General features: G+C 50.1%; 1 protein-coding gene across 4 annotated transcripts; it reads right to left on the bottom strand.

Annotated features, from left to right (window-relative positions):
• Positions 1-324: 324 nt before the first annotated feature.
• Capn1 (calpain 1) lies at positions 325-24,751 on the bottom strand. Of its 4 annotated transcripts, none has more exons than XM_040749129.1 (22): positions 24,672-24,751; positions 23,174-23,441; positions 22,965-23,034; positions 22,562-22,680; positions 20,556-20,689; positions 20,285-20,453; positions 18,925-19,008; positions 18,514-18,599; positions 17,885-17,959; positions 17,639-17,799; positions 9,720-9,895; positions 8,509-8,520; positions 6,707-6,915; positions 6,579-6,618; positions 5,646-5,711; positions 5,497-5,554; positions 3,725-3,789; positions 3,305-3,373; positions 2,997-3,075; positions 1,935-2,051; positions 1,593-1,651; positions 325-1,044 (listed from the first exon to the last, which is right to left on the bottom strand). In XM_040749129.1, exons 2-22 carry the CDS (start codon positions 23,438-23,440, stop codon positions 1,018-1,020), a joined length of 2,142 nt encoding a protein of 713 aa, XP_040605063.1. In that variant the 5' UTR covers position 23,441; positions 24,672-24,751; the 3' UTR covers positions 325-1,017. The 4 variants fall into 4 exon arrangements, with proteins under 4 accessions (XP_040605063.1, XP_040605044.1, XP_040605049.1 ...); XM_040749110.1 differs by lacking the exon at positions 24,672-24,751 and adding an exon at positions 24,093-24,656; XM_040749115.1 differs by lacking the exon at positions 24,672-24,751 and adding an exon at positions 23,832-24,087.

Genomic DNA, 24,751 nt, shown 5'->3' with positions numbered 1-24,751 from the left:
GCCACGCCTCCCCGAGCTTCCTGGTGGGTCAGATTTGTGCTAAGTAGGGGTTTTATGTTTCCTTGCCAACACTGGAAGAAGGAAGAGGCAGGGTCTGACCTCATGAAGGGCATTTGACACTAGAAAAGCCACCAGGGTTGGACGGCCAATGGAACCATCAAGTCCACATCTGTGCCCAGACCTTCTCAACATCTCAGGGGCAGAGGTAGCCACAACCAGATGCCCCCAGTCTTCAGCTAGGGTGAGCATGAGGTTATGACTGTCTCTAGGCCAAGGCTTGCTGGTACAATCAAGGGTTGGGAGAATGATACCCAGAGACAGATGTGCTGATTTTTCTTTTATTTTTCCACCACAATGAAACATGGGACCTCCCTACCCCACCCCCAGTGCCTGGTCCTCCATAGCCAGTGCACTAGTCCTTCAAGCATTCCCTTGAAAATGACCATTATAAAAAAGGGAGGAGGGGAGAGAGGGAGGGCCGAGCACTCTCCAGCCCAGGAAGTTCCTGGCGGGCACACAGGGCAGCAGAGGAGTGGTTTGCAGAGGGGATCTTGGCTGCTGCACAGGAAGGCACAGGTGACCCTGACTGTGAGGAGAGGCTTTCTACCCAGATGCAGACGGTGTGGGCTAGCCTGTGGTTATAAAGTCTGCAGGTCTGGGGATAGCAGGGGCTATGGCCTGTACAGATTAGGAAGGACACACATCCACACACTAGCAGAGGTTGGGGCAGGGGTGCCTGCTCCTGTCCCACAGGAAGGAATAAGCAGGGATCTGCCCTCCTGGCTTAGACATGAGCAGGGTCCAGAGCCTTTGGCCACTGAGGCAGGGAGGGTCCCATGACTCTGCCCAGAGAGCTGAATAGAGGTAGTGGGGAGCAGAAAGGACAGGAGGACAAGGGTAGCTTCCTGTTCCAAGGAAGGCACTTGCAGCTGATGTGGCCTGGTGTGGCATGGCAGGAAGGCATGGCTTGGCAGAAGAAGGAAGGAAGAACACGGCAATGGGAGTAGAATCCCCACTTCATGCAAACATAGTCAGCTGTAACCACTGCAGGGTAAGATGGACAGGTTACTGCGAGCAGCAGAAGGGCAGCATGGCCCCTTCAGACCCCTTCTTCGCCCATCCCAGAACATAGGATCCAGACCCAGGTCTCAGCTCTTACCATCCACATCCCATGCCCTCTGGTGATGAGTGATTTATTATTATTATTATTATTATTATTATTATTATTATTATGATGGTTTTTTTGAGACAGGGTTTCTCTGTGTAACAGTCCTGGTTGTCCTGCAACTCATTCTGTAGACCAGGCTGACCTTGAACTCAGAGATCCACCTGCCTCTGCCTTCCCAGTGCAGGGATTAGAGGTGTGCACCACCATGCTCGGGAGGGGATGCTTTCTTGCTTCTCTAGTCCAGGGGACCAGCCTGGGGGCTCCCACAGCTTCTATGAGCCTGGCCTTCCCCAAGAGGTCATTTTTTCCCCAGGCTCCAGGAGCCCCTGACCCAAATCAGGACTGGGGCTCAGATTTGGGCACTGGTTTCAGGGTCATGGACGTTTGCCCTGGAAGAGACAGGTGAATATGGAGGCCATCTCACCTTAAACAGATCAAAGGTAACAACACCATCCAGGTCTGTGTCCAGAGCTTTGAAAAACCCTGTGTTTAAGAACAGATGAATTAAGTCTGGAACATCGGCCAGTTAAAATCCAGCAAGACTACCTCCTACCTCCCATGCAGCCCATGGCCCCTTAAAGCCATGAAGCTCCCTGCCCTAAGAGGCCTCCTTAGGCCTTCGTCCGCCCACCTCATACACCAAGTGCCCATATGTAAGTCCTCTGTCCCCACTCAGCCTGCACCCTAGTCACTCCTGTCTCTCCCACTGCCTTTGAGGACACGTTGTGAGCACTGTGGGAAAGCAGGGTCAGTTAGGGACACTCACGGAACATGGTCTCCAGTCGCACGAGGCAACACACGAAGTTGTCGAAATCCACGGCCAGGTCAGGCTCTGAGTAGCGGGTGATGATGAGTTCGTGCAGCTTCTTGTTAAGCTTGAAGCCTGCACAGAGGAAGAAGAGCGAGTGAGGGCCGGAGCAGGCACAGCCACACAGGCAGTGGAGGAGCGGTCTACACAGGGTGCTGAGGGCCGAACTTCTGCCGGAAGAAGTCTGGAAGACCTCTTGGGTAAAACTGAGAGGGGCTGGGCAAGTGAGCGCGCGAGGGGGGGACGACACATCACACCCAGCACCCAGCTCACCCTGGGAAATCGGGAGCTGGCTGCAGAGGACTAGGCATCTGGTCACATTTGGGAAAACATCCTGGTTGTTTTCCACAGGCCAGTGTGGGAGAGTCCTACGCCTGACTCACTGGAGCTGCCCATCCTCTCTGCCTGCCCTATTGTTTCCTGAACTCCGTCACTCTCCCCCTGAGAATTACTTCCCCTTCTTCACATTGGGGATAACAAAGGGCTCTGATTGGAGGTTCCACAGATAAAGCACTTGGATCCCAGAACCCTTACACAGAGAAACCCTGTCTCAAAAACAAAACAAAGCAACAACAACAAAACAAAAAACCAAGGGTGTGGTAGACTGCAGGTAATCCCAGCATTCACATGGGAGGCAGAAGGGGAAAGCAGAATAGATAAACTAGGGTAGTCTGTGAGATCCAGGTTCAGTGAGAGACCCTGTCTCAGTAGGAGCAGTGGAGGAAGACAGATGATTTCAACCTCTGGCTTCTGTGTATGTCTACACACATATGAACATAAATACATACATGCACACACATACACATGCACAAATTAATTAAAGTCCCTTGTTTTCTTTAGGTTCTGATGAGAGGAAAGAGATGAACAGATGGAGTACTTTGCTCAGTAACCACAGCACCTGTAGCATCACCACCAACATCCCCCAGCGACAAGGGCCAGGCAGATGGTCCACTGGCCTGAGAGCTGTCAGGGAGGCAGCCTGGGGCTCAGGAGCAGTGGGGCCATCAGCCTTGGGCTCACCTGCAGCCTCAATGGCCATCCTCATCTCGTAGGCACTCATGCTGCCAGATTTGTCCAGGTCAAACTTCCGGAAAATGGTCTGGATGGAGAGCAAAGGGAGAGGACTGGGTGAGTCAGCAGCCCTTCATGACTGCCTCCTGTCCCAGGGAGAGTGAAGGGCAGGGGAATGGCCAGCAGGGGGTCATTTGCTGAGATGCACACAGAAAGGAAGTTCTAGAGGAAGACCTGGCTACACAGCTAGCCTGGGCTCTGCCACCAGGCCTGGCCATGCCGTGAGGGGCAGCAGAAGCCAGCCAGGGACCACCTACCAGGTAATTTCGGATTCGGTTCCACAGGATGTTGAATTCCACCAGGCCCAGCTTCCCATTACCATCACGCTTGACAGATGTTAAGAAGGAAACGGCACAGTTTAGAGAAGATGTGTAAGAGAGGGAGCTGGGGGAGGGAGCCTGGCTCAGGAGGGGAGAGTCAGCGGCAGCGCATAACCAGGGTTCTAGGTGTTGGGCTCAGTGAAGTGGATGCGGAGACGTGCAGAAATAGTGCCCGTCTTAGGGTCAATTGCGGACAGAAGATCTGTGCCTCAGTTTCCCTTCCTGGCCAACTGGAAATATCCTCCACATCCACAATCTCTCCCAGCTTTATGCAAACTTCTCAGCGGCTCCTAGGACAGTTAGACAGTATCTCTCTCAACCTCAAATCCACAAGAACAGAATCAGATGGAAGGATACGTCCATCAGGTTCACCATGCTGCGGCATGACTCCAGGCTGAAGCCATTGGTTCGCAGGTCTTTATCTGAAACAAACAAGCAAACAAAACTGCTACACTGGGCAAACAGTTCTAGGGTCTGAGAATGTCACTCCAGACCCTTCATGCTTGCCTGGCATACATGAAGCCCAGGTTTGGTTCCCATCACTGTATAAACCAAGCATGGTGATGCATGCCTGTAACCATGGCAGTTGGAAGGAGGAGCAAGGAGGATCAGGAGCTCAAGGCTAGTCTCTGATATAAATCCCCTGTCTGGAAAAAAGCTCAGAGAAAAGAAGAAAATGGCTGGAAAGAAAGATGGCCTAGTGGTAAAGAGAATGGATTGTTCTTGCAGAAGACCTGGGTTTGATTCCCAGCACTCACATGATATAGCTCACAACCATCTCATAACTCCAGATCAGGGCATGTGATTTATGTATGTGGTACATTTGTATATAAGCAGGGAAAGCATTTATATACAAAAATATATAATAAAATGTACAAATCTGAGCACGCCTTTAATCCCAGCACTCGAGAGGCAGAGGCAGGAGGATCTCTGTGAGTTCGAGGCTGGGCTGGACCGATAGCCTCCAAAACAACACAGAGAAACCCTGTCTCATAAAAACCAAAAAAAAAATGTACAAATCCACAGTCTCCATATAATGACCCCCACTCCATGCATAGACACAGACACACACAGTGTATAACCCCAGTGCCAGTAGGGGCAGAGGGAGGAAGATTGCTGGGGATTGCTGGCTGTCAGTCTGGTCCTAGGCTCAGTCAGTTGATGGAGAGTGATAGAGCAGGACACCTGATGGTTTTTGGTTTTTTTTTTTTTTTTGGTTTTTACGAGACAGGGTTTCTCTGTATTGTTTTCGAGGCTGTCGGTCCAGCCCAGCCTCGAACTCACAGAGATCCGCCTGCCTCTGCCTCCCGAGTGCTGGGATTAAAGGTGTGCACCACCAACGCCTGGCTGGACACCTGATGTCTTTATGTGCCAAGAGAAATGACAGAGATAGAGAAGTCGGTGCCAGGGCTCAGCTTAGAGGCCACACCAGCAGCCCTGAGCTGAGCAGTGATAAGGAGTCTGCAGCCCTGCCTGTGGGTACTGAGACCAGTAGAGCATGGGGTGGAAAGCTGTTGTCATGAGAAGCAGCAGAGCATTTCTGTGTCTCAGGAACCGGGTTCAAATCTACCAACTGGCCCAGAATGAAAGGAAGAAAGTACTGAACAGACATACAAGAAATTAGATAGGAGAGGAGCCAGCATTGCTGGCTGTGGGCTGGGGAGGGTAAACAAAGCTTTGCCACCAGGGTAAAGCCAGGGAGATCCTGGGCCGAGGGAGGTGTGTGGACATAGTCGAGGCGCAGCAAACCACAGGCAGGCTCATGTCTGCATGCAGCAGCCAAGACCAGAAGGGAAGAGAAAGTTGGGAAAGCTGCTTCTGTCCACCCAGCAGGGTCTGGAATTTAGTCTCACTCTACTTCCCAAGACCTGTGTCCTGGCCTTTGTATTGGCACTGGGCACCTGTGGCTGGCCCTGCCGTGGGCTGTCCGTCCTCCCTAAGCCACAGAGCTCAAGCGAGTAGATGGGGTGAGCAGGGTTAGTGAGGAGCTGGGCTGGGAATGGTGGTGACACCAGACAATGGAAGGCTTGCCAGCTGCCTACACCAAGGACATGAAGAAGGACAGCATGAGGATTGGAATGGCTTGGGAACAGGGCATGGAGTGGGGACGGCCATTTGGATATCCTCACGTTTGCTAATGATCCTGTTCAAGATGGTCTGCAACTCCTTGACGCTGATCTCCATGTCCTAGGGGAACAGGAAATATGGCATATGCTGGGTTCCCTCACTTCACACAGGGGTTCCTCACCCCAGCACCCACTCTCAGGCCCTGACATACCTCCCCTGCCAGCTTACTGAACAAGGTTTTGAAGGTGTCATCAATCTCCTCTTCAGAGAGCACTGCCTGTACCCAAAATGGAGAGATTACATCAGGCTATGGCCTTGTTGGGCCTAAAAAGGCTTGGATGCAAGGCACAATGTAACCTCCTGAGCCTGGCTAGAGTTTGGCGACCTGTCTCTGGCCTGTAAACTCCACGTGGGGGTGACTCAGCAAGGCCTGATTCAAGACTGTCCCCTGCCTAGCCACCCGCCTGCTTGGTGGAATATTATTGGCCCTTACTCCTCACTTAACCTTATCCCATCCCCTACCTCAACCCTATAATAAGCTCCTGCCTGTTGGAATAAAGCAAGATCCTGCTTGGAAAAGTCTCCAGACTCAGTGTGTATTTCTCCAGGTAACTAGGAGCTGGGAGGGTCTAAGTCATGGACACTGACAATCCCTCTCAGCCCCCAGGAGGAGACCCGCTAGCCAGGCCCTTCCCTAGCTTTACTGCTGGAGAGCCCAGCATGTCCTGACCCTAGCCAACACAGGTGGGGTGGGACACTCACAAGTCATCCCATCTCTCTGAGCCTCACTTTTCTAACCTGTAAAATGGGATCTGCACTCTGCCTGGGACTCTTATAGCTTAAATGATGGGTACAAGTCAGTTGGGTGTTGAAAAGTTTGGGCTAGGATCCCTGCTGTGGGAACTTAGACAAATTCATCAGCTTCTCTAAACTTGTGTTTCCCATTTAGAGGGTGATATTATGAAGGACCTAGATGGAGTAGCTATGGGGAAGAAACAAGATACACAGACCTAGGATAGGAAGTGCTGGGCAAACAAGAGACTAGCTAGTCTTGTTCTTAAGGGCTCTGTCAGGAGGGAGTCCGCCCTGCCAGCTGGAGCCCGTATCCCATCACATACCTGGGAGGAAGGAGGGGAGCACCTACCTCATCAGGGAGGTTGGCCTGGATCTGGTCATCTAGCTCCCTGCAGAGTGGAGAAGGTCAGTTACACAGCTTGGGGAAGCTGCGGTGGAGATGGGGAGGTGGGAGAGGCCGGGGAGTCTGCTACTCACTGGGTCGCAGCACCCTTCTCTGAGAAGAAGCGCAGCACAAAGTCAGCCTCCCTGTTGGGCTCGAAGGTGGAGGGCACTACTATATACTCCCCTGGTGGCAGGCGGACACGGTTGCTGACTTCTCGAAGGTTGATGAAGGACTCTGTACGCGCCCGAGAAGAATTAGCCAGGAAGAAGTCACGCTTCAAGTGCACAGGCTGACCCACCAGCTGGCAGGAGGAAAGAAGCAAGCTGGGGACTCGGTGCCCACTCAGTGTATGCTTAGACACTGGCCCAGGCCCGTGGACCAGAGCCCACACTGTGGGTCCTGCCTTGCTAAGTCATGGCACACAGCCTGCTAGACCCTGATTAGTCGCTTACCTTTCACAACCCTGAGTGCCTCTGCTGGAGGTGTGGCTCAGTGGTGCAGGGCACAGCACCTCCCAACCACCTTTACATTTATTCGTTGTGGCTGCAGGAGGGATGCCTGAATGCTAAGGGGGAGTCGAGGTCAGAGGAAAACTTGGGGGAGTCTGTCCTCTCCTTTCACCATGTGGGCTCCAGGGATCAAACTCAGCTCCTCAGGCTTGGGCACAAGTGCTTTTATCTACAGAGACTTTCCAGGTCCTGGTCTTGGTCTCCAGCACTACATTAAATTAGATACATGCCTCTCATCCCAGTACTCAGGAGGTAGAGGCAGAAGGATCAGGAATCCAATGTCACCTTCAGCTACATAGTGCGTTTTAGGCCAGCCTATGTTACATAAACCCTATCTCAAAAATAAATAAATAAGAAATAAAATGATACCAAAGAAAGTGAGTGCCCATCTGATGCAGATAAGGGACTCTACAACGCTATGATGCAGGGGTTGTTGAGATGGCTCAACAGGTAAGTACACTTGCTGCACAAGCCTGGTGGCCTGAGTCCCATCCCTCGGAGCCATGGAAAGGAGCAAGGAGACAGCCAACTCCACAAAGTCATCCCCTTATTCTACACTCATCATGTGGTATGTACACCTTTCTCTGTCTCTGTCTCTCTCTCACACACACACAAATAACAAATAAAATTTAAAAATTGTAATGCAGGAGGGGCATGTGGTCCAGGGGAGTCTCCCTAGCATGTGTGAGATATAGAGTCCACACCCAATGCTGCTAAATAAACTTAAGAGGCCATGTGAGTTCTGCTGCCATCACCATTGGCACTTTCCGGTGCTGTGCCTTGCGAGGAACCTGAATAGTGGCACTTTGCTGACCATCTTGATGGCCCTAGAGGAAATGCTATCTTCTCCTCCCCTAAAATAGGGCCTCATGTAGCCTAGGCTGGTCCTGACCTATTTTTATAATCAAGGATGACCTTGAACTCCTGAACCTCCTGCCGTTACTTCCCAAGTGCTGGAATTACATGTGCCAACATGAACAGATGGGAAGTGCCATAGTCCAGGGCTTCACCAACTGTTCAAGAGTGCAGAACTCTCAGCCCAGTGACACATGCTCCTAGCCCTCCCACTCCCAGGCCCTATTAGCCCTCCTGCAGTGTGAACAGCGTGACACAGAGAACTTAGCCTGTGTGCACTGAGTGGGGATTTGAGGGGCAGGGCTCAAATCCAGTCTTTGCTTCCTGCTCTTGCCCTCAGGAGGGCAATGACTGTTCTGCTTGATGAACAAGAACTGGAGGGGAAGGCGTTTTTCAGGCAGTGACAAGGTGATATCTCCCGATGCTGTATTCAAGGTAGGGGTGACTTGGGTCATGCTCCTCCAGGCCACGTCAGGCTGGTGAGTCCAGGGGCTGATGACCCAAGTTGGTAGAAAAAGAGCCACACCTACCTCCCGTGGGACCTGCAAGACAGACGGAGAGAATAATGCATATTTGCCCAGGCAGCTGGGACAAACAAGATGGGCAGAGGCCCTGAGCTCTTAGGGAGGGAGCCCAGGGGACAGGAAACTGGCCAGTGTTGACCAAGACCTATCACCCCATGGAAGTCTCTGTCCTTGTGACTTCCTGGGCCTCTGGTCCTTAGAACAGCTGCCAGGTAGCCTATCTCAGCGTGACAAAGCCCAGGGACATCAGAGACTCCACTTCATGGTACACACCTCTTTTTTTTTTTTTTTTTTTTTTTTTTTTGGTTTTTACGAGACAGGGTTTCTCTGTATTGTTTTGGAGGCTATCGGTCCAGCCCGGCCTCAAACTCACAGAGATCTGCCTGCCTCTGCCTCCCGAGTGCTGGGATTAAAGGCATGCACCACCACCGCCCGGCGTTACACACCTCTTTTTATTCATTAATTTATTTTACACATATGAACGGTCTCTCTGCATGTATGCCTATATGGCAAACAGGGCATCAGATCCCACTGTAGATGGATGTGAACCACCATGTGGTTTTTGGGAATTGACCTCTGAACCTCTGGAAGAGCAGTCAGTGTTCTTAACTGCTGAGCCATCTCTCCAGGCCCAGTGGTGCACACCTTTAATCCCAACTTAGGAGGCAGAGGCAGGTGGATCTCCGAGTTTGAGGCCACCCTAGTCTACAGAGTGATTTCTATGACAGCCAAGGTTACAGAGAGAAACCCTGCCTAGAAAAACAAACAAAAGCAAAACACCCAAAAATATAAAGCTGTAGGGGAGGGGACTGTAGGGGAGGGGAGGGCACTGACTAGGGACTAGAAGAGCCTCTTCCTGTGTAGCCCCTCCCCACTCCCTCCATAGGCCTCTGCTCACACCCTTGCTCCACAGAGTGCCCCACCCACTTCCTTCCAAAGCTGAGCCCACATTCTGACCCCAGCAGCCATGGCACACATAGAATTCAGCCCAGCTCCCTCTTCCCAAGAGCTGCACCCACATTCTAGGAGAAGGATGAATTATAGACTTTCCTGGAATCAATCACCTCCTTTGCCCTCTGCAGCAGTAGGATTCAGCAACTACCTACAGGAGCTCCATTCCAGAACTACAGCCACTCGGGCACTCAGGATGCATCTCGGGCGACCCCTGGTGGATTCTTGCTGCAGTGGGAGGAGGTGAGCCCACCCCTCGGACTAACCTCATACACAGCGAAACCAATGGTCTCCATGTCCCGGCCAAAGCGACGCTCCCGGCGGCGGTGCTTCTGCATGAGAGCCAACAAGAAGCTGCAGCCCGACTCGCGACTGTCATAGTCGTCTGCGTCGTCCACCTCCTCCAACCGGATCTTGAACTGGGGGTTTACCCAGAAGGTAGCTGCAGGAGGAGAGGAGGAGGATCAGAGGCAGGCAGGGCACGTGGGTTCCCAAACCTCTCCCTCACGCCCATCCCATGTCTACTCATTCATAAGCTCGTTCAACACTTCAATTATATAGCTCCTTGAGAGTCAGAAGACAGGGCAGCAGCTGGGCTCTGTCTGTCAGGGCTTGTCTTCTAGAAGCCAAAGTGGGTGAATGATCAGAATTACTACAAAGAAAAGTAAGCTGGAAGAGCTGCAGGATTTATCATAACTCAAGGCCCTGTGTTCTAAAAAGAGAAGCAAGCTGCTGTCGGATAGTGACAGCAAGTTGAGCTCCAAAGGAGTAGGCAGTGCCTGCTTTTCTCAGTGTCTTTACAAGAAGTTTTGAGTCTGGTGCCTTAGACCACACACCTGTTTTGTTTGTTTTTAATTGGGGGAGGCAATGTGCATGTGAGTGCAGTACTCACAGCGGCCAGAAGAGAGCAGTAGATCCCATGGAATTGGAGGTGCAGGCAGTTATGAGACACTGCTTTAGATACTGAGAACTAAACTGGAGTCTTCTGGAAGTGCCGTGTGCTTTCTTAAGAAATGAGCCATCTCATTTTACACAGAGAATATGAGCCCAGATGACAGGTCTGATAATGTGATATCATCATTACTCTACAGATAATCCAAACTCATGTGATGATAACATTTGTTTTGAGACAAGCAAAAACTGTTTAGAATTAAAATACCAACTTATAAAAGAAATGGCAAGCCAAGAAAGATGCTCTAAAATCTTTGCGTTTCTTAGAAGATCAAGTAAACACAACACGTATTGATGGGGCTGAGATAGTGGCAGAGCACTTTATCTCATATGTGAGGCCCTAGGACTGAGACGCAGATTTTGGAAAAACTAACAGCTACTACAAAACAACAAAGGAAAGCTAGGCTTGGTGACTTGTGCCTGTAATCCCAGCTTTTAGAGGTAGAGACAGGAAGATGAAAAGTCCAAGGCCATCCTCAGCTACACAGCCAGCTCAAGGTTGTCCAGGTTCTATGGGACATCTCAATGAAATGAAACAAAATGCAGTAAGCATGGTCTTGAGACATTCAAATTCACAGTGGGAAACACTTGCTACGTAGGAGTGTTGCCAACCTGGACTACAGAGAAAGATCGTGTGTTGCAGGGCAGTGGTGGCACACACCTTTAGATCCCAGCACTCAGGAAGCAGAGGTAGAGAGAGTTCTGTGTGTTCAAAACCAGTCTGGGCTACAGAGTGAGTTCTAGGACAGGTAATGCTACACAAAGGAAACCCTGTCTTGGAAAAAAAAAGGAGAGAGAAAAGAACAAAAGAAAAGGAGGGACGGAAGGGAGAGAAGACAAAGAAAATGAACTGAAACAAATATTAATATCTTAGACTGATGAGATGACTCACTGGGTAAAGGTGGCTGCTGCCAAGCCTGAGGACCTGAGTTTGATCCCTAGGATAAAGGTGAAGGAAGAGAAAACTGACTCCCTCAAAGTTGTCCTCTGACCTCCATGTGTTCACATCACTTCAAATAAAAATAAAAGCAACCTTTTAAGAAAGAAAAAATTCAGGAGCTGGAGACGTAGCTCAGTGTTTAAGAGCACTACTGCTCTTTCAGTTCAATTCCAGATACTGAAATAGCAGTACACACCTGTCTGTAACTCCAGTTCCAGGGGGTCTGACACCCTTTTACAGACATGCATGCAGGTCAAAACCCCAATGTACATTAAATAAATAAGTAAATGTTTGTTAAATAAAATGTTGATACTAGACTATTATAAAACTGCCTATGGGGCTCAATGATTAAAAACACTAGCTGTTGTTCAAGAGGACCTGGGTTCAGTCCCCAACATGCATAGGGAGGCTCACAATGTCTGTAACTCCAGTTCCAGATCTGTTGCCTGGTTCTGACAGCCATGGGCACTAGGTCTACATGTGGCACACAGATATAAATGCAGGCAAAACACTCATACACATCAAATGGAGAGATGGAGAGAAAGACAGACAGACAGATGAAGTTAAACTAAATGCATAAACAAGTGGGCTGGGCAGGGACTGCCAGGGATGGATCTCAGCGTAGAGCACTTACTCTGTCCACATGAGACTGAAGGTGCCACCCCTAGGACTGAAAACAAAAGAGGCTAATCTTCATAAAAAGGAAAAAGCAGAGGCTGGAGAGATTGTTCAGTGGTTAAGAGCACAGACTGCTCTTCCAGAGGTCCTGAGTTCAATTCCCAGCAACCACATAGTGGCTGACAATGATCTATAATGAGATCTGGTGCCCTCCCTCTTCTTACTTGCGGGCATGTATGCAGACACTGTATACATAATAAATAAATCAAACTTTTAAAAGAGGAACAAGCAGGTACAACAGCTGTACATTCTACCTAACAGACCATCTATCCTTGTGCAAACTCTTCTAGAACGCACAAGCGAAGAGCCTGTTCTAACAGAGCAGACAGCACAACAGCAGTGAGTCCAGTGCGAGCAGGAATGAACAGACAAAGCTGTGTGAAGTTCAAAAGGCTGGAGAGAGGGCTCAGCAGTTCAAAGCACCGGATGCTCTGCCAGCGCGCTTCACATGGTGGCTCACAACTGTCTGTAACTCAGCCGGGCGTTGGTGGCGCACGCCTTTAATCCCAGCACTCGGAAGGCAGAGGCAGGCGGATCTCTGTGAGTTCGAGGCCAGCCTGGTCTACAAGAGCTAATTCCAGGACAGCCTCCAAAGCCACAGAGAAACCCTGTCTCAAAAAACCAAAAAAAAAAAAAAAAAAAAAAAAAAAAAAACCAAAAAAACAAAACAACTGTCTGTAACTCAAGTTCCAGGGGATCTGTTGCCCGATTCTGGCCTCCGTGGGCACCAGGCATACGAGTACTACACAGATACACATGCAGGCAAAACACCCACACACATACACAAAATATGAAGCTAAAAACTTTTATCAGAGTGGGGATGTAGTTTAGTTGGTAGAGAGTTTGCCTCCAGGTAGACCCTGCACAAAGCTCAAGGTGCCACCCCAGGTCCTTAAAACCATGCATGGCTGTGCACACCTATAATCTCAGCACTTAGGAGGCAGAGCAAGGACAACCATAAATTCCAGGCCACAGAAACCCTGTCTTTAAAAAAAGTGGTTCTGTGGAAGCTCACTTGTAGCATATCTGAGTCCCTGGATTCAATCTCTAGGACCACACAACAACAACAGAACCTCACAAAAGCCATTCATTCTCCAACCCCTCCCCCAAAAGTTTAAAATAATGAAACATAAATATGTATTACTGGGGCTGGGGAGACACTCCACAGGTGCATGCCACCAAGCATAACAATCTGAGCTCCACCCCCAAGTCCCACAGGATGGAAAGAGGAGAACCAACTCTTATAGGTTTACTCTGACCTTGTGTGTGAACCCCTCCCAGCCAAAGTAAATAAATTATTATGAAATTAAGCAACAACAAAAAGACAAGCTGGATCAGGAACACCTTAAAAGTGACTCCTATTTCCTTCAAGAGAGTGTAGTAGGCAAGAAAAATTATCGTGCAGTAGGCAAGAAAAAGTATCAAAAGTTGTAAGAATGGGTCAAGACAAAACAAATGTGTTACTATTTGTTAATTGCCAACTAGTTAACTTCAAAGACTCTAGCAAGAGGTGAGTCTGGATACAAAATACCTTTGAAAGAGCAACTGTGCATTATTGTATCCATAAGTATCATTTGAGAGGCAAGAATTTACTTATGTATTTATTTTAGTTTTTTGAGATAGCGTTTTTTTTTTTCTATGTAGCCCTGCCTATCTTGGAACTCTGTATGTAGATCAGGTTGACCTCAAACTCAGAGATCCACCTGCTTTTGTCTCCCTAGTGCTGTGATTAAAGGCATGCTCCACCACGCCTGGCTCAATAAATGTTATTTTTGTTTGGTTTGGTTTGGGTTTCATTTTTTCCAGACAGTTTGTCTGTTGCTTTGGAGCCTGTCCTGGAACTTGCTTTGTAGACCAGGCTGGCCTCCAATTCACAGAGATCTGCCTGCTTCAGCCTTCCAAGTGCTGGGATTAATGTTATCTTAAAATGTTATTTTAAAAGCTATTTGGGGCTGGAGAACTGGCTCAGTGGTTTAAAAAAAAAGTAATGTCTTCTTTCAGAAGATCTGGGTTTAATTACTAGCACCTACATGGCAGCTCACAACTTGTCTGTGATCCCAGGGGACCAAAGCCCTTTTCTGGTCTCCACAGACACCAGGCATGCACCATATTCATAATATAAAAAATTGAAAAAATCTTACTATACACATATGAATGAGTCAAAACCCCAAAATATATAAACTCTGAATTGCTTCTGGTACAAGTATTTTGGATAAGGCATAGATAGACTCTGTTTATATTAGAAAGATAGCACACCAAGCACTAAATCTCAAAAGATGAACAAATCCAGCCGGGCGTTGGTGGTTCACGCCTTTAATCCCAGCACTTGGGAGGCAGAGGCAGGTAGATCTCTGTGAGTTCGAGGCCAGCCTGGTCTACAAAGTGAGTTCGAGGCCAGCCTCCAAAGCCACAGAGAAACCCTGTCTCGAAAAACCAAAAAAAATTCATATTTTCCTATAAAAGGGCATTAAAGGCCAGAATAAAGGGCTAGGAGGATAGCTCAACCTGAAAAGTTCTTGTCCTGAAAGCACAGGACATGAGTTCAATTTCCAGAACCCACACTAAAAAGCATTAAAAAGAAACAAAAAGCATGTTGCCAGACTGTGGTAGATGTGGTAGCAGTGGTGGCGGCTGCAGCAGCAACAACACATGCCTTTAATCCCAGCATTTGGGAACTAGAGGCAGGCAGATCTCTGAGTTTAAGGCCAGCCTTGTCTACAGAGTGAAATCCAGGACATCCAGGATTACCCAGAGAAACTGTGTCTTGAAAAAGTAAAAACAAGCAAAACCAAGTGTGGCATTGTCCACTTCTAATCCCAGAGCAGGGAGGTGGACACAGGGACATCTCTGAGTTCTCTGGCTAGCCAGCCTAGGCAGTCTCAAAAACGAGGTGGATAGCGGCTGAGGAAAACCTCCAATGTTGTCCTGGGATCTCCACTTGTATACACATGTGTGAACATCTGAACACACATGTGCCTGCATATATAGGAACTCAAACATTTGAACAAGCACACAGACACACACACACACACAGACACAGACACACACAGCCTAAAGATATGTTCTGAGATCAGAGGTCAAAATATAAAAATGCAAATTTTCTCAAAATTAGTCTAGAAATTTAATGAAAATTCCAAATAAGATCTAATTTTATTTTAGTTTACTTAATATCCCAGGCTGGCCATAAGTTCACAGAAGTCCTTCTGACTCACCCAACATGCTCTAAACAGAAATCTTTTAAAAATAAACTATTGCATTTATTCACTTTTGGTTACTCTAGGGAGGGAATCCAAGGCCTCATACTTGCCAGAAAACACACTGCCACTTAGTTACAATTTCAATGCCCCCAAATATTCTTAAGAAAAAAAGGATTGGAGCTGGAGAGATGGCTCAGAAGTTAAGAGCACTGATTGCTCTTCCAAAGGTCCTGAGTTCAATTCCCAGCAACCACATGGTGGCTCACAACCATCTACAATGAGATCGGGTGCCCTCTTCTGGCCTGCAGGCATACATGCAGGCAGAACACTATATATATAATAAATAAATAAATCTAAAAAAAAAGAAAGAAAGAAAATAGGAGTTACTAACCGAAAGCTAAAATGTGCAAGCAACACAGGAGGTGAGTTTGAAGAAGAGCCGGTGTGGCTACGCACGCCATTAGTGCAACACACGGGAGGCAGAGGCAGGTGGATGTCTGAGTCTGAGGCCATTCTGGGCTACAGAGGGAATTCTAGAACAGCCAGGGCTACACAGACAAACTCTGTCTTAGAAAAAACAAACAAACAATAAACAGCAACAAGAAGCCAAGAAGAGGTGGAGGCAGGAGAGTCAGAAGTTCAAAGTCATCCTTGACTGAAAATTGAGTTGTGTTGAACCTGAGTTCCAAGAGAACTTGGGCTGCAGGACTGTCTCCCCTGGGGATGGAGGGACTAAGCTCAGCAGTTAAGAGTGCATACTACTCTTGCAGAGGGCTGGTGTTAGATGCCCAGCATCCACAGGGTGGCTCACAAACTTCTGTAAGTTGAAGTCCAGGCATCTGATGCCCTCTTCATACCCTTCTGCACATGGACACCAGGCATGCACACTGTGCACACACATATGTGAAGCAAAGTACCCATATACATAAAATAAGACAAATACATTTAAAAACAAATCTTTAAAAAATTAGCAAGGAGACTCCTGAAGACGGAATACACCTTGTCTAATAACAGGACTTCTGACAAATCCATGACAATGACATCAATGAGCAATTGACAGAAGCTTGGACCAGGGCCAGAAACACCCAGACACAGGAACGGTACAGTAGCGCTAAAGAGTCAGCAGAGGGAAGCACAGGCCGCTCAGCTGTGGTACAGGAACTGTGTTTCACGTTTTGGAGAAAAATGAGAATGCTTTTAACAACACTGTGAGCTTCTCAAGGGAACAGCCAGAGGATGCAGGCAGGAGCCCACCACGGCGGTCAATGCTGCCAGGAAGGAAATGGCAGCAGGGCATTCAGAGCAGGAGAGGGAGGCGGCAGGGTTGGGAGGCTGGAGGTCAAGCGAGGGCCACGTGCTTTAAAATGGGATTTTTCCATAAGGACACAGGGAAGGGAGGAGGGTGAAAGTTAGCAATGCTTTCAGAGGAGAGGGAGGGTAGGCCTGGGGACAGCAGGAGCAGGAGCACTTCCGCCACCGCAGGAGCAGTGACGCAGCAGACACACAGTGCACAGAGTGCCTGGGAGATACATAGGGGCAGGGCGCCACCTGAAGTGACCATGGCCTGAGGCCTCCTCCTGCTCCTCTCCCTCCCTACAGTCCTCCTCTCCCTTTTTTATCTTTTCATTTTTAAGTTCTGGTTTTTTTGAGACAGGATTTTTCTGCCAAAGCTGGCTTGGAACTCCTGGTCCTCCTGCCTCTACCTCCCAAGCACTGGCATGAGTTGCCACGGCTTCTTTCCAATGACATGCAAGGTCTCTAGACGACAGTAAACGGAGAGGTGGAGGAGGGTGGAGAGTTCCTAGTGGAATGGTGAGGATTATGTAAAGTGCTTATTAGAGGTTTGTGGCTGTGAATTTACAAGGAAAGCAGCCTCAGTTGTGTTTTTAGTGGGTCTGAGTCAGTATGAAAAGCTGGGTTCAACTGGGATTGTGGTTGTGTTGGGTAACAGGAACAGAGCAGGAGAAAGGCCAGGGAACTAGACGTTTGCAAGGTCAAGATGAAAACTACGAGGACTGGCAGGATGGCTTAGTGGATAAAGGCCCTTGCCACCAAGTCTGATCACCTGAGTCAGATCTCTGGGACCCACATGATGGAAAGTGAGAGCAGCCTGAAAGTAGGACCTCCACAGGCATACCCCCGAAGGTGAGAGAACAGAGAGTCAGTGGGTCATGAGGGAAGGGTGCTGGGAATGAGGGAGTGACCAGCAGATGCTTGGATAACAAGGTTTCCTTACCCAGGCCCCAGGCAGTCCAGCATGGCCCTTTAGCGCCTTAAGGACATTATGGATGTATTCATTAATGCTAATTGAGGAACACCCAAGCTGACTATTTGTCTCTCAAGGTACAGAACAGGCTCGGCCTGATGGCCAGACCCACGACCCAGCCCTGTCTCCCAGTCTGCCTCTGGCTCAGGTCACCTGGGTAGTTCCTGCAGCCACCAGCTGTGCTTCCCCGGCGCCAGGTGCCCTCATAGAGAGTGGTGTTCCATTTCCGGAGGGTCCTGCTCTTAAGGGCATCAGGTGTGAGGTTGCAGATCTCCAGCTTGGTGAACTCACGTAAGAAGTCTTGGAATGACATCCTGAGGGCCCAATGCAGAGGTGAACCACAGTGCCCCATGATGAACTGGGGTTTAGGGAAGCAAGTAAAGAAAAAGTGTTGCTTACCAGAACTCCCCATCGTCCATTTTGATCCTCAGCTGCTCTCGGTCATAGGGGTCCACTCTGTTCCACTCTGAGGAGCTGTGGAAAGCAGGCACAGATAGGACTGGACACTACTGACCCATGTCTCTTCTGTCCCTGCATCCTGTCCAACCTGGTATGTTTTCCAGAGCCCAGATCAAGGTGCTTTCTCTAGAACCAGCCCTCTTGAGGTCCTTATGGGTCCCTACTAAAGGGCCCCTCTTCTTTTTGAGACAGGGCTCACTACGCAGCTACCATACTCCTGCCACCTTAAAGACTATGTAGCCTAGGTTGAGCTGGAACTTACTCTGTGCAGCCCAGGCTGGCCTCATATTTGTAGTGATCCTCCTGCCTCAGCCTCCTGAACACTGGAATAACAGGTATAAACCACCACACCAAGCCAGAGGTATCTACTCAAGGTCAAACCAGACGCCCTAGGTGTATCTGCAGGCTTTCCCAGTCCCACAGCCTAGGAAGGCTCTGTCACAGGAAATCTTAAAGGAGTACACAAGATGAGACCACTCTACTCAACCCTGAGTCCACCTCCATCCAGCTTCGGTGCAGGGAGAAATGTCAGGTGATTCCCCAGACTTGCCAAAAGTCCTGCCCCTTACCTATCACTCCAGGCTCCTTTCCATTCCACTGTGCCCCAGGGGTTCCTCATTCGGATTAGGCTCACCCGCTGGCCCTGGAAATCCACCTGTTCCCAGAGCACACATCAGTGCCATGCCCTTTTACACCCTTCCTGGCCCACCTTCTTTACCATCTCACCCTGCTTAGTACCCATCAGCAACCAGGGCCACATAGTCAGTATACCCTAAAGCCAGTCCTCTCGGGATTAACAGCCCAGCGGGGCAGCTGTACACATGAACTAGAGTCACTTGGGATAAACATCAATGCACACCACAGAATGGTTATCCCAATGGTCAAAAAAAGGTGAAATCGCCTCCCACAACCCAGGTCAGACGCCAGGAAAGCATGGAGGTGGGAACCACCCTGCAGGACAGGCCCCGCCCAGGACATACCTGCTGGGCACCTGTCACAGAGTAGGCATGGCCCTTCACCAGGTTCTTAAGTGTGGTTGCCTCCATATCCATGATACTGGAGATCTACAGGAAACATGCACTGTGGTCAGATGAGGTGCTACCCCAGCTTGGAGTGTTCATGGAGCTCACACAATCCTCCTTATACATACAGCCCACACAAAAGCTGATGGGAGAAGCTGTCAGAGACTCCTATCCCATCCACTCCATTGTTGCACACAATGCTGCTCCTCCTGGGGAACAGGGTCAGTCCACCTCATCGATTCTGTCACTGTGTTGTAACTGGCTAGGGCTGGCAAGATTGTGGATATGCATATATACACACTTATAATCAAGCACACCTTAAGAGGGACTCACAGCCAACTGGGGGAGAATAGGACAGGTCCAAATAGGGTTAAGCTCACAGAGTCATAGCCCTTTAAAAAAGTTTATTTTATAATCAACTCTAAATCTTTCTGTGTGTGACTGTGTATTGGTATGTGCATGGAAATGAAGAAACCCTCAGCAGCCAGAGGCATCACATCCCTCTGGAGTGGGAGTGACAAGGAAGTTGTGCGTTATCTCATCTGAGTACTGGGAACCAAACTTGGGTCTTCTCCAAGAGCAGTACATGCTCTAAACCACTAAGCCATCTCTCCAGCCCCATAGCTAACTTCTGACATTGTAGCATGGCATTGTCATTCACAAAGTACACTTGGCAATAGCTCAGTCAAGTCACTGAGTTTCAAATCTCAATGTTATAAGTAAGTTTCCACTAGGCATGGGTATCCTGGAAGACTGCATGATGCTGGTGTGGAGTAATCAAAAGCAGGACTAGGAAGGTCTGGATATGGTTGTGGGAATTGTGGGGCAGACCAGGGTAAGCAAGGAGAAAGGAGAGGGAGGAGCTAGGAGTGGGTGAAGTTTGAGTGTAGGAAAGAGATCTTATCAGAAAGCTGACCCACTGGACTGTGATGGCATTGGAACATGGGAAGGGACTAAGATGAGAAAGGGCATTGCTAACCTCTGTATCACTGCAGTTCTAGTATTTGTGCTGCCTGGAGAGATGGCTCAGTGTATCACTGCAGTTCTAGTATATGTACTGAAGAGCACGGGCTGCTCTTCCAGAGGACCCAGGTTCAATTCCCAGCATCCATAATGGAGGCTCACAATTGTCTGTGGCAGGGGAACAAGGCTGGGGCACAGCTGAGGCCAGAGGTCTGAATGTGGAAGATAGGAAGGAGGGGATGGGTGGGGCTGCTTCTGCATTCACAGCCTACAAAGAGGTGAGGGGTGTGTCTCGGGCTGAGCCTGGGCTGAGGATGAGATTAGGGTTGGGGAGAGGAACTTGGATATCACTCACATCAATGGAGCAGCCCAGCAAGGAGCCCCGTTCCAGGGCCTTCAGAATAATCTGGTAGAGGTCTCTGGGTGCTTTGTTCAGATCGTACCACTCGGTGACCCCACCAGTAAAGTCCTCAAAGGCTTCTGAGGTGGTGCCTCCCGAAAGGGCCTCGTAACTGCTGTTCACCCTGTGGGCAGTTCCAGATTAGGGAGGTAGGACCAGGTAAGAGAGACAGGAGCAACCCTTCCACCAAAGGCAGTTGAGAATTTGCCATAGGTTTCCTACTCACTTGGCATAGGCCTTCTCAAGCAGGGCACTCCAGAACTCGTTGCCCTGGGCAGAATGCACGAACACCAACTCCCCATTCTTGGTGGGCAGCAAGTCATCCACGACCACATCTATCCACTCCCCAAACTGCCACAGCTGTGGGGGAAGGGCAAGGTGAGCACTTGCTCTGGGGTCCCCCACTCCTCAGCTCCAGCTTCAGCTGGGCTTGCTAAATACACGAGTCTGGAACCATCTGCCAGGAACATGTGTAGCACACATGTATTCATAGAAGCATGCTCTTTTTCTACTAAACAGTCAGTCAGCCCTCCTCAGCCTCAGGTACCTCAAGTACAGACACTTTAATCTCAGCACTCAGGAGGTGATCTCTGTGAGTTCAAGGACAACCTAATCTACATAATAAATACCATTCCAGGACAGCCAGGGCTACATAGAAAGACTGGGTCTCAAAAACAAAACAACAGTCCCACAAAACCACAATTGGACCATGGAGATGGCTCTAGAGATAAAGGTGCTTGCTACTAAGCCCAAGAATTTGAGTTCAACTCTAGGATCCACACGTTGGAATGAGAGAACTGACTTCTGCAAGTTGTCCTCCAACCTTTACACACCACACATACACACTGCTAATCCTCATTAACACATACAATCACATACACACATGCATGCACACACGCAAACACATGTGAAAGTAATAAATATAATTAAAATTTTAAATGAACAAATAACTTGTCCCTTGATATTCTCCTCTAGACAAAAAGTTTAACTATCGACAGGATGTTTCTATTGCCTTAGATCTGAATCTCAGTTTCCCTACCCAGGAAAGGGAGCTATAACCAACAAAGCAGGTGACACCTATAACTCCAGACTGAAATGGAACAAGGTTCCTCTTCAGATAAGGAGAGGGTATGGACAAGAAGGCCTCCAGCCCATGTCCTTCCAGAAAACAACCCCTAAGTCCTGCCCCCTCCTACTTGCTTTCCTATCTCAAACCTGAGTGGACAGAAGAGGGAGATGTGGACTGAAAATGTATCACCCAGACCCTCCACCTCAGAGGGCAGGGCAGGTTCCCCAAATCACTGGATTTGCCCCAGAGGTGCCAAAGAATCTGCTTCCCTGGGTGGAAGGGGTAAGGTGCAGGACCAGGTTGTCTGGGAGCCAGTAACCATGGCAGGAAGAAGACCACAATAGTGAGATAAGAAGAAGCCATTGAAGGATCTGGGAGTCGTACTGGTGGCACTGAGAGGAATAGATTGGAGCACTGAGGGAAGGGGCGGGAAAGGGGTGACGAGGCTATCCCACTGCGAATTAGAGCTGGGTGGATGTGGAGATCTCAGTACAGAGTGTTGAACCAGCCTTTTCTTCTAGGCCAGAGCAGTGTGAGGTAGGGGGCTCTGAGGCAGGGGACCCTGCCTAGGCAGAAGGAAGCAACACAGGGACTCCAGGCGTGGCTGGGGTCATGACCGGAGGACCTCAATGAAGACTTTTGGGGTGTGCCTCTCTCAACACCAGCTCCTGGAGAATTCAATAATACAACTTGAAAAGTGGGTCATGTCAGAAACTTCAGGCAAAGATGGTTTAAATCCTGAGTCTGTCTTTGCTCCTAGACTCTGTCAGAGCTTGCCAATGCCAGGAAATTGGGAAAGGGCAAACCAACACTTGAAGACAGCCATGAGGTTTCCCCAGAAGAATACATCTTCAGCTGGGGAAACTGAGGCTTGGGTGAAGATAAAGATTGCTTTGTGAGCCAAAGCACAGCGTCTTTCTCCTTCCACACACTTTCTCCACTAACATGACCTTCCCTAGGAAGGCTGCCAGCTGAAATGCCTGCCCGACCATTCACACATGCCCGACCAGAGGTGGCCCTGAGCGTCAAACACCTTCCCGAGGGAGGGCTGCCCCACAGGGTGTGGCCCGGCCATGCCACCTTCACAGTGCTGTGGGCCATCCTTACTCGTCTCCCTAATGCAAGCTGTGCCTCCACCCCAGCGAGGGTGCAGGGCCCTTCACCTGGAAATGAAAGATGCCAGCGTATCCATCCTGGAAGCTCTGGCCGTGGGGAACCACTCGGTGCAGAAGGGGCTTGTTGAGAGTGAGGGAGGCAATGGCAGCCAGGAGCCAACAGTCCCCTGGAACAAGAAAGACACTTGTGAGGCTTGCTCTGTGTTTTCTCCGGGGAGGGAGGCGCTGTGTCAGTGGGATACAGGGACAACCTGGGATCCCCTGGGTGAGGTACCCTTCATCTCTCTCCCATTACAGAAAAGACCCAGGAATCTGGGCAAACCAGCACCTGTGCTGATAGCCGAAGCCTGTCTGGGCCTGCCGGAGGGAGGAGTTGGGGCAGTGCCCAATGGAATGGGAATGGGGAACTACATTGGGAAAAACACCCAGAGCCCCACCCCTGGGTGCCTACCTAGTGATCCCTGGCAGACGTCTGTTCGGGTGGCTCCATCCACGATGAACTGGGGGTTTGACAGCAGCTCCTACAAGACCCACAGTCCTGTTCTTGGGCCAGTCTTTCCTAGAAACTGGCATCAGCCACTCAGATACCACTAATAACGGGACCCCAGTCTACTCCTCACCCATGCCAGAGCCGAGTTCCACCCAGAGTCCCCTTCTTACCGTAGGACGCTTCCATTTGATGCCGTAAGTTTTAGAGGAATTGGGACCCAGTTCTTTGTAGCCCAGGCTGTGAGTCACTGGAGGGAAGGCCTCGTCTTGGAAGAGGACCCCATTCTGCAGGCAGTTTGCCCGCAGTTTTTCATAATCCTGGCCCAGGTACTTGATGGCGTTTTCATGTCGGCCCAAGCCCAGCTCCTTGGCTCGTTGCTTTTGCACTTGGGCTGATACCCCAGTGCAGTACACAGGTGTGATGAACTCCTCTGCCATCCTGGGGGACACATGGGCCTGCTAGAAACCCAGGCCTTCCCAGGAATAGAACACAACTCCTGCCTGTTAGTGCTTTCCCGGACCTGTCCATTCCTCCCCAAACAAGATTTCTGTTTCACTGTCCCCTTACAGAGCCTGAACTCTCAGCCACCTTGTTAGTCTCCCAGAATCTGAAAAGGGTGCCCAGTTTCTAGGTACACTGGTCACCACCTCTCCTTTTCCCTATTCCCATTATCCAGTGTTGACAGTTCTGTGTCGTCAGCCATCCAGCATCCAGGCGATGGTGTAGGGCGGAGGCCAGCCCACAGCAGTACTCCAGGTAAGATCTCTGACCCTGTTTGCCTGCCTGTAAGCCCCCTCTACAAAGTTGCTAAGCATCTAGCTCACTTGCCCCTTTCCGCGGCTTAGGAACTGAAAACTCCAGGCACTGATGCCCCTCCACAGGCTCCTGAGACACGCTGAACATCAGAGCACTGGACACTGACCGAGCTCCTGGCGATAGGGTGAGCGCTGCGCTGAGCTGCTTCCTGACCCCTACCCCTCGGGCAAGCAAGGAGAGGACCTGGAACAGGGGCCGATCAGCGACAGCACCCTAGACTCTGAACCAGTGGCCGGGATCAGACAATTGCAGGCTGGGCATCCAACTCCTTACCTGGGGGAGGGGAGTTTAGGAGATTGCTGCAGTCCCTGCTGCTGGCTTCCTTGGTGGCGGCTCAGGGCAGGGCCCAACCAGGAAGAGCGCTCTTACCCGCCTTTCACCGCCCCTCCGCCCTGGTTCCTCCCTCTTTGGTCCTCCACCTACTCCTGGGGCTTTCACCCCTCTCCCTCTGGTCTGTCTCTTATCTCTGCCGCAACGTTTTTTACTACCTCATACTCAGGGTGTCCCTCGGTCCCTCCCTTCCTCCGCAGGCTCTGAGCCAACTCTGCGAGAGGACAAATTGGTAAAAGACAGAGTTGTCCCCCGGGAGGAGCCGGGCGCCTGTCCGGGTGAGGAGGGTTGTGCTGGGACAGAAGGGCACAACCAGCCAAAAGGAGGGCAGGGCAAGGGGTATTTTTAACTAGGGCCGCAGCTCGAGTTGCAGGGCCGCTAGTTCCACCCCATGTCGCCCTCCGGGAAGGAACTGAGGACGGTCTGGGTTGTGGCACAGTCTCACAGCCCTGATCCGCCTCCTGCTCCCCAACGCGCCTGCTGGGTCGCAGCTGTCCGTCCTCCACGCGAGGCAGAGATTACCTCCGGCCGCTGCAGCTGCTCTCTGGACCCTCCCGCGCTGGGTGCAATCAGACCTCTACTGGACGCAAGGCAAATGGCAG

Source organism: Mesocricetus auratus, unplaced genomic scaffold, assembly GCF_017639785.1.
Source record: "Mesocricetus auratus isolate SY011 unplaced genomic scaffold, BCM_Maur_2.0 Super-Scaffold_4256, whole genome shotgun sequence".
Lineage (NCBI taxonomy): Eukaryota > Metazoa > Chordata > Mammalia > Rodentia > Cricetidae > Mesocricetus > Mesocricetus auratus.
Note: the sequence above shows the minus strand (reverse complement) of the source record. Positions and strands in the feature narration are given on the sequence as shown.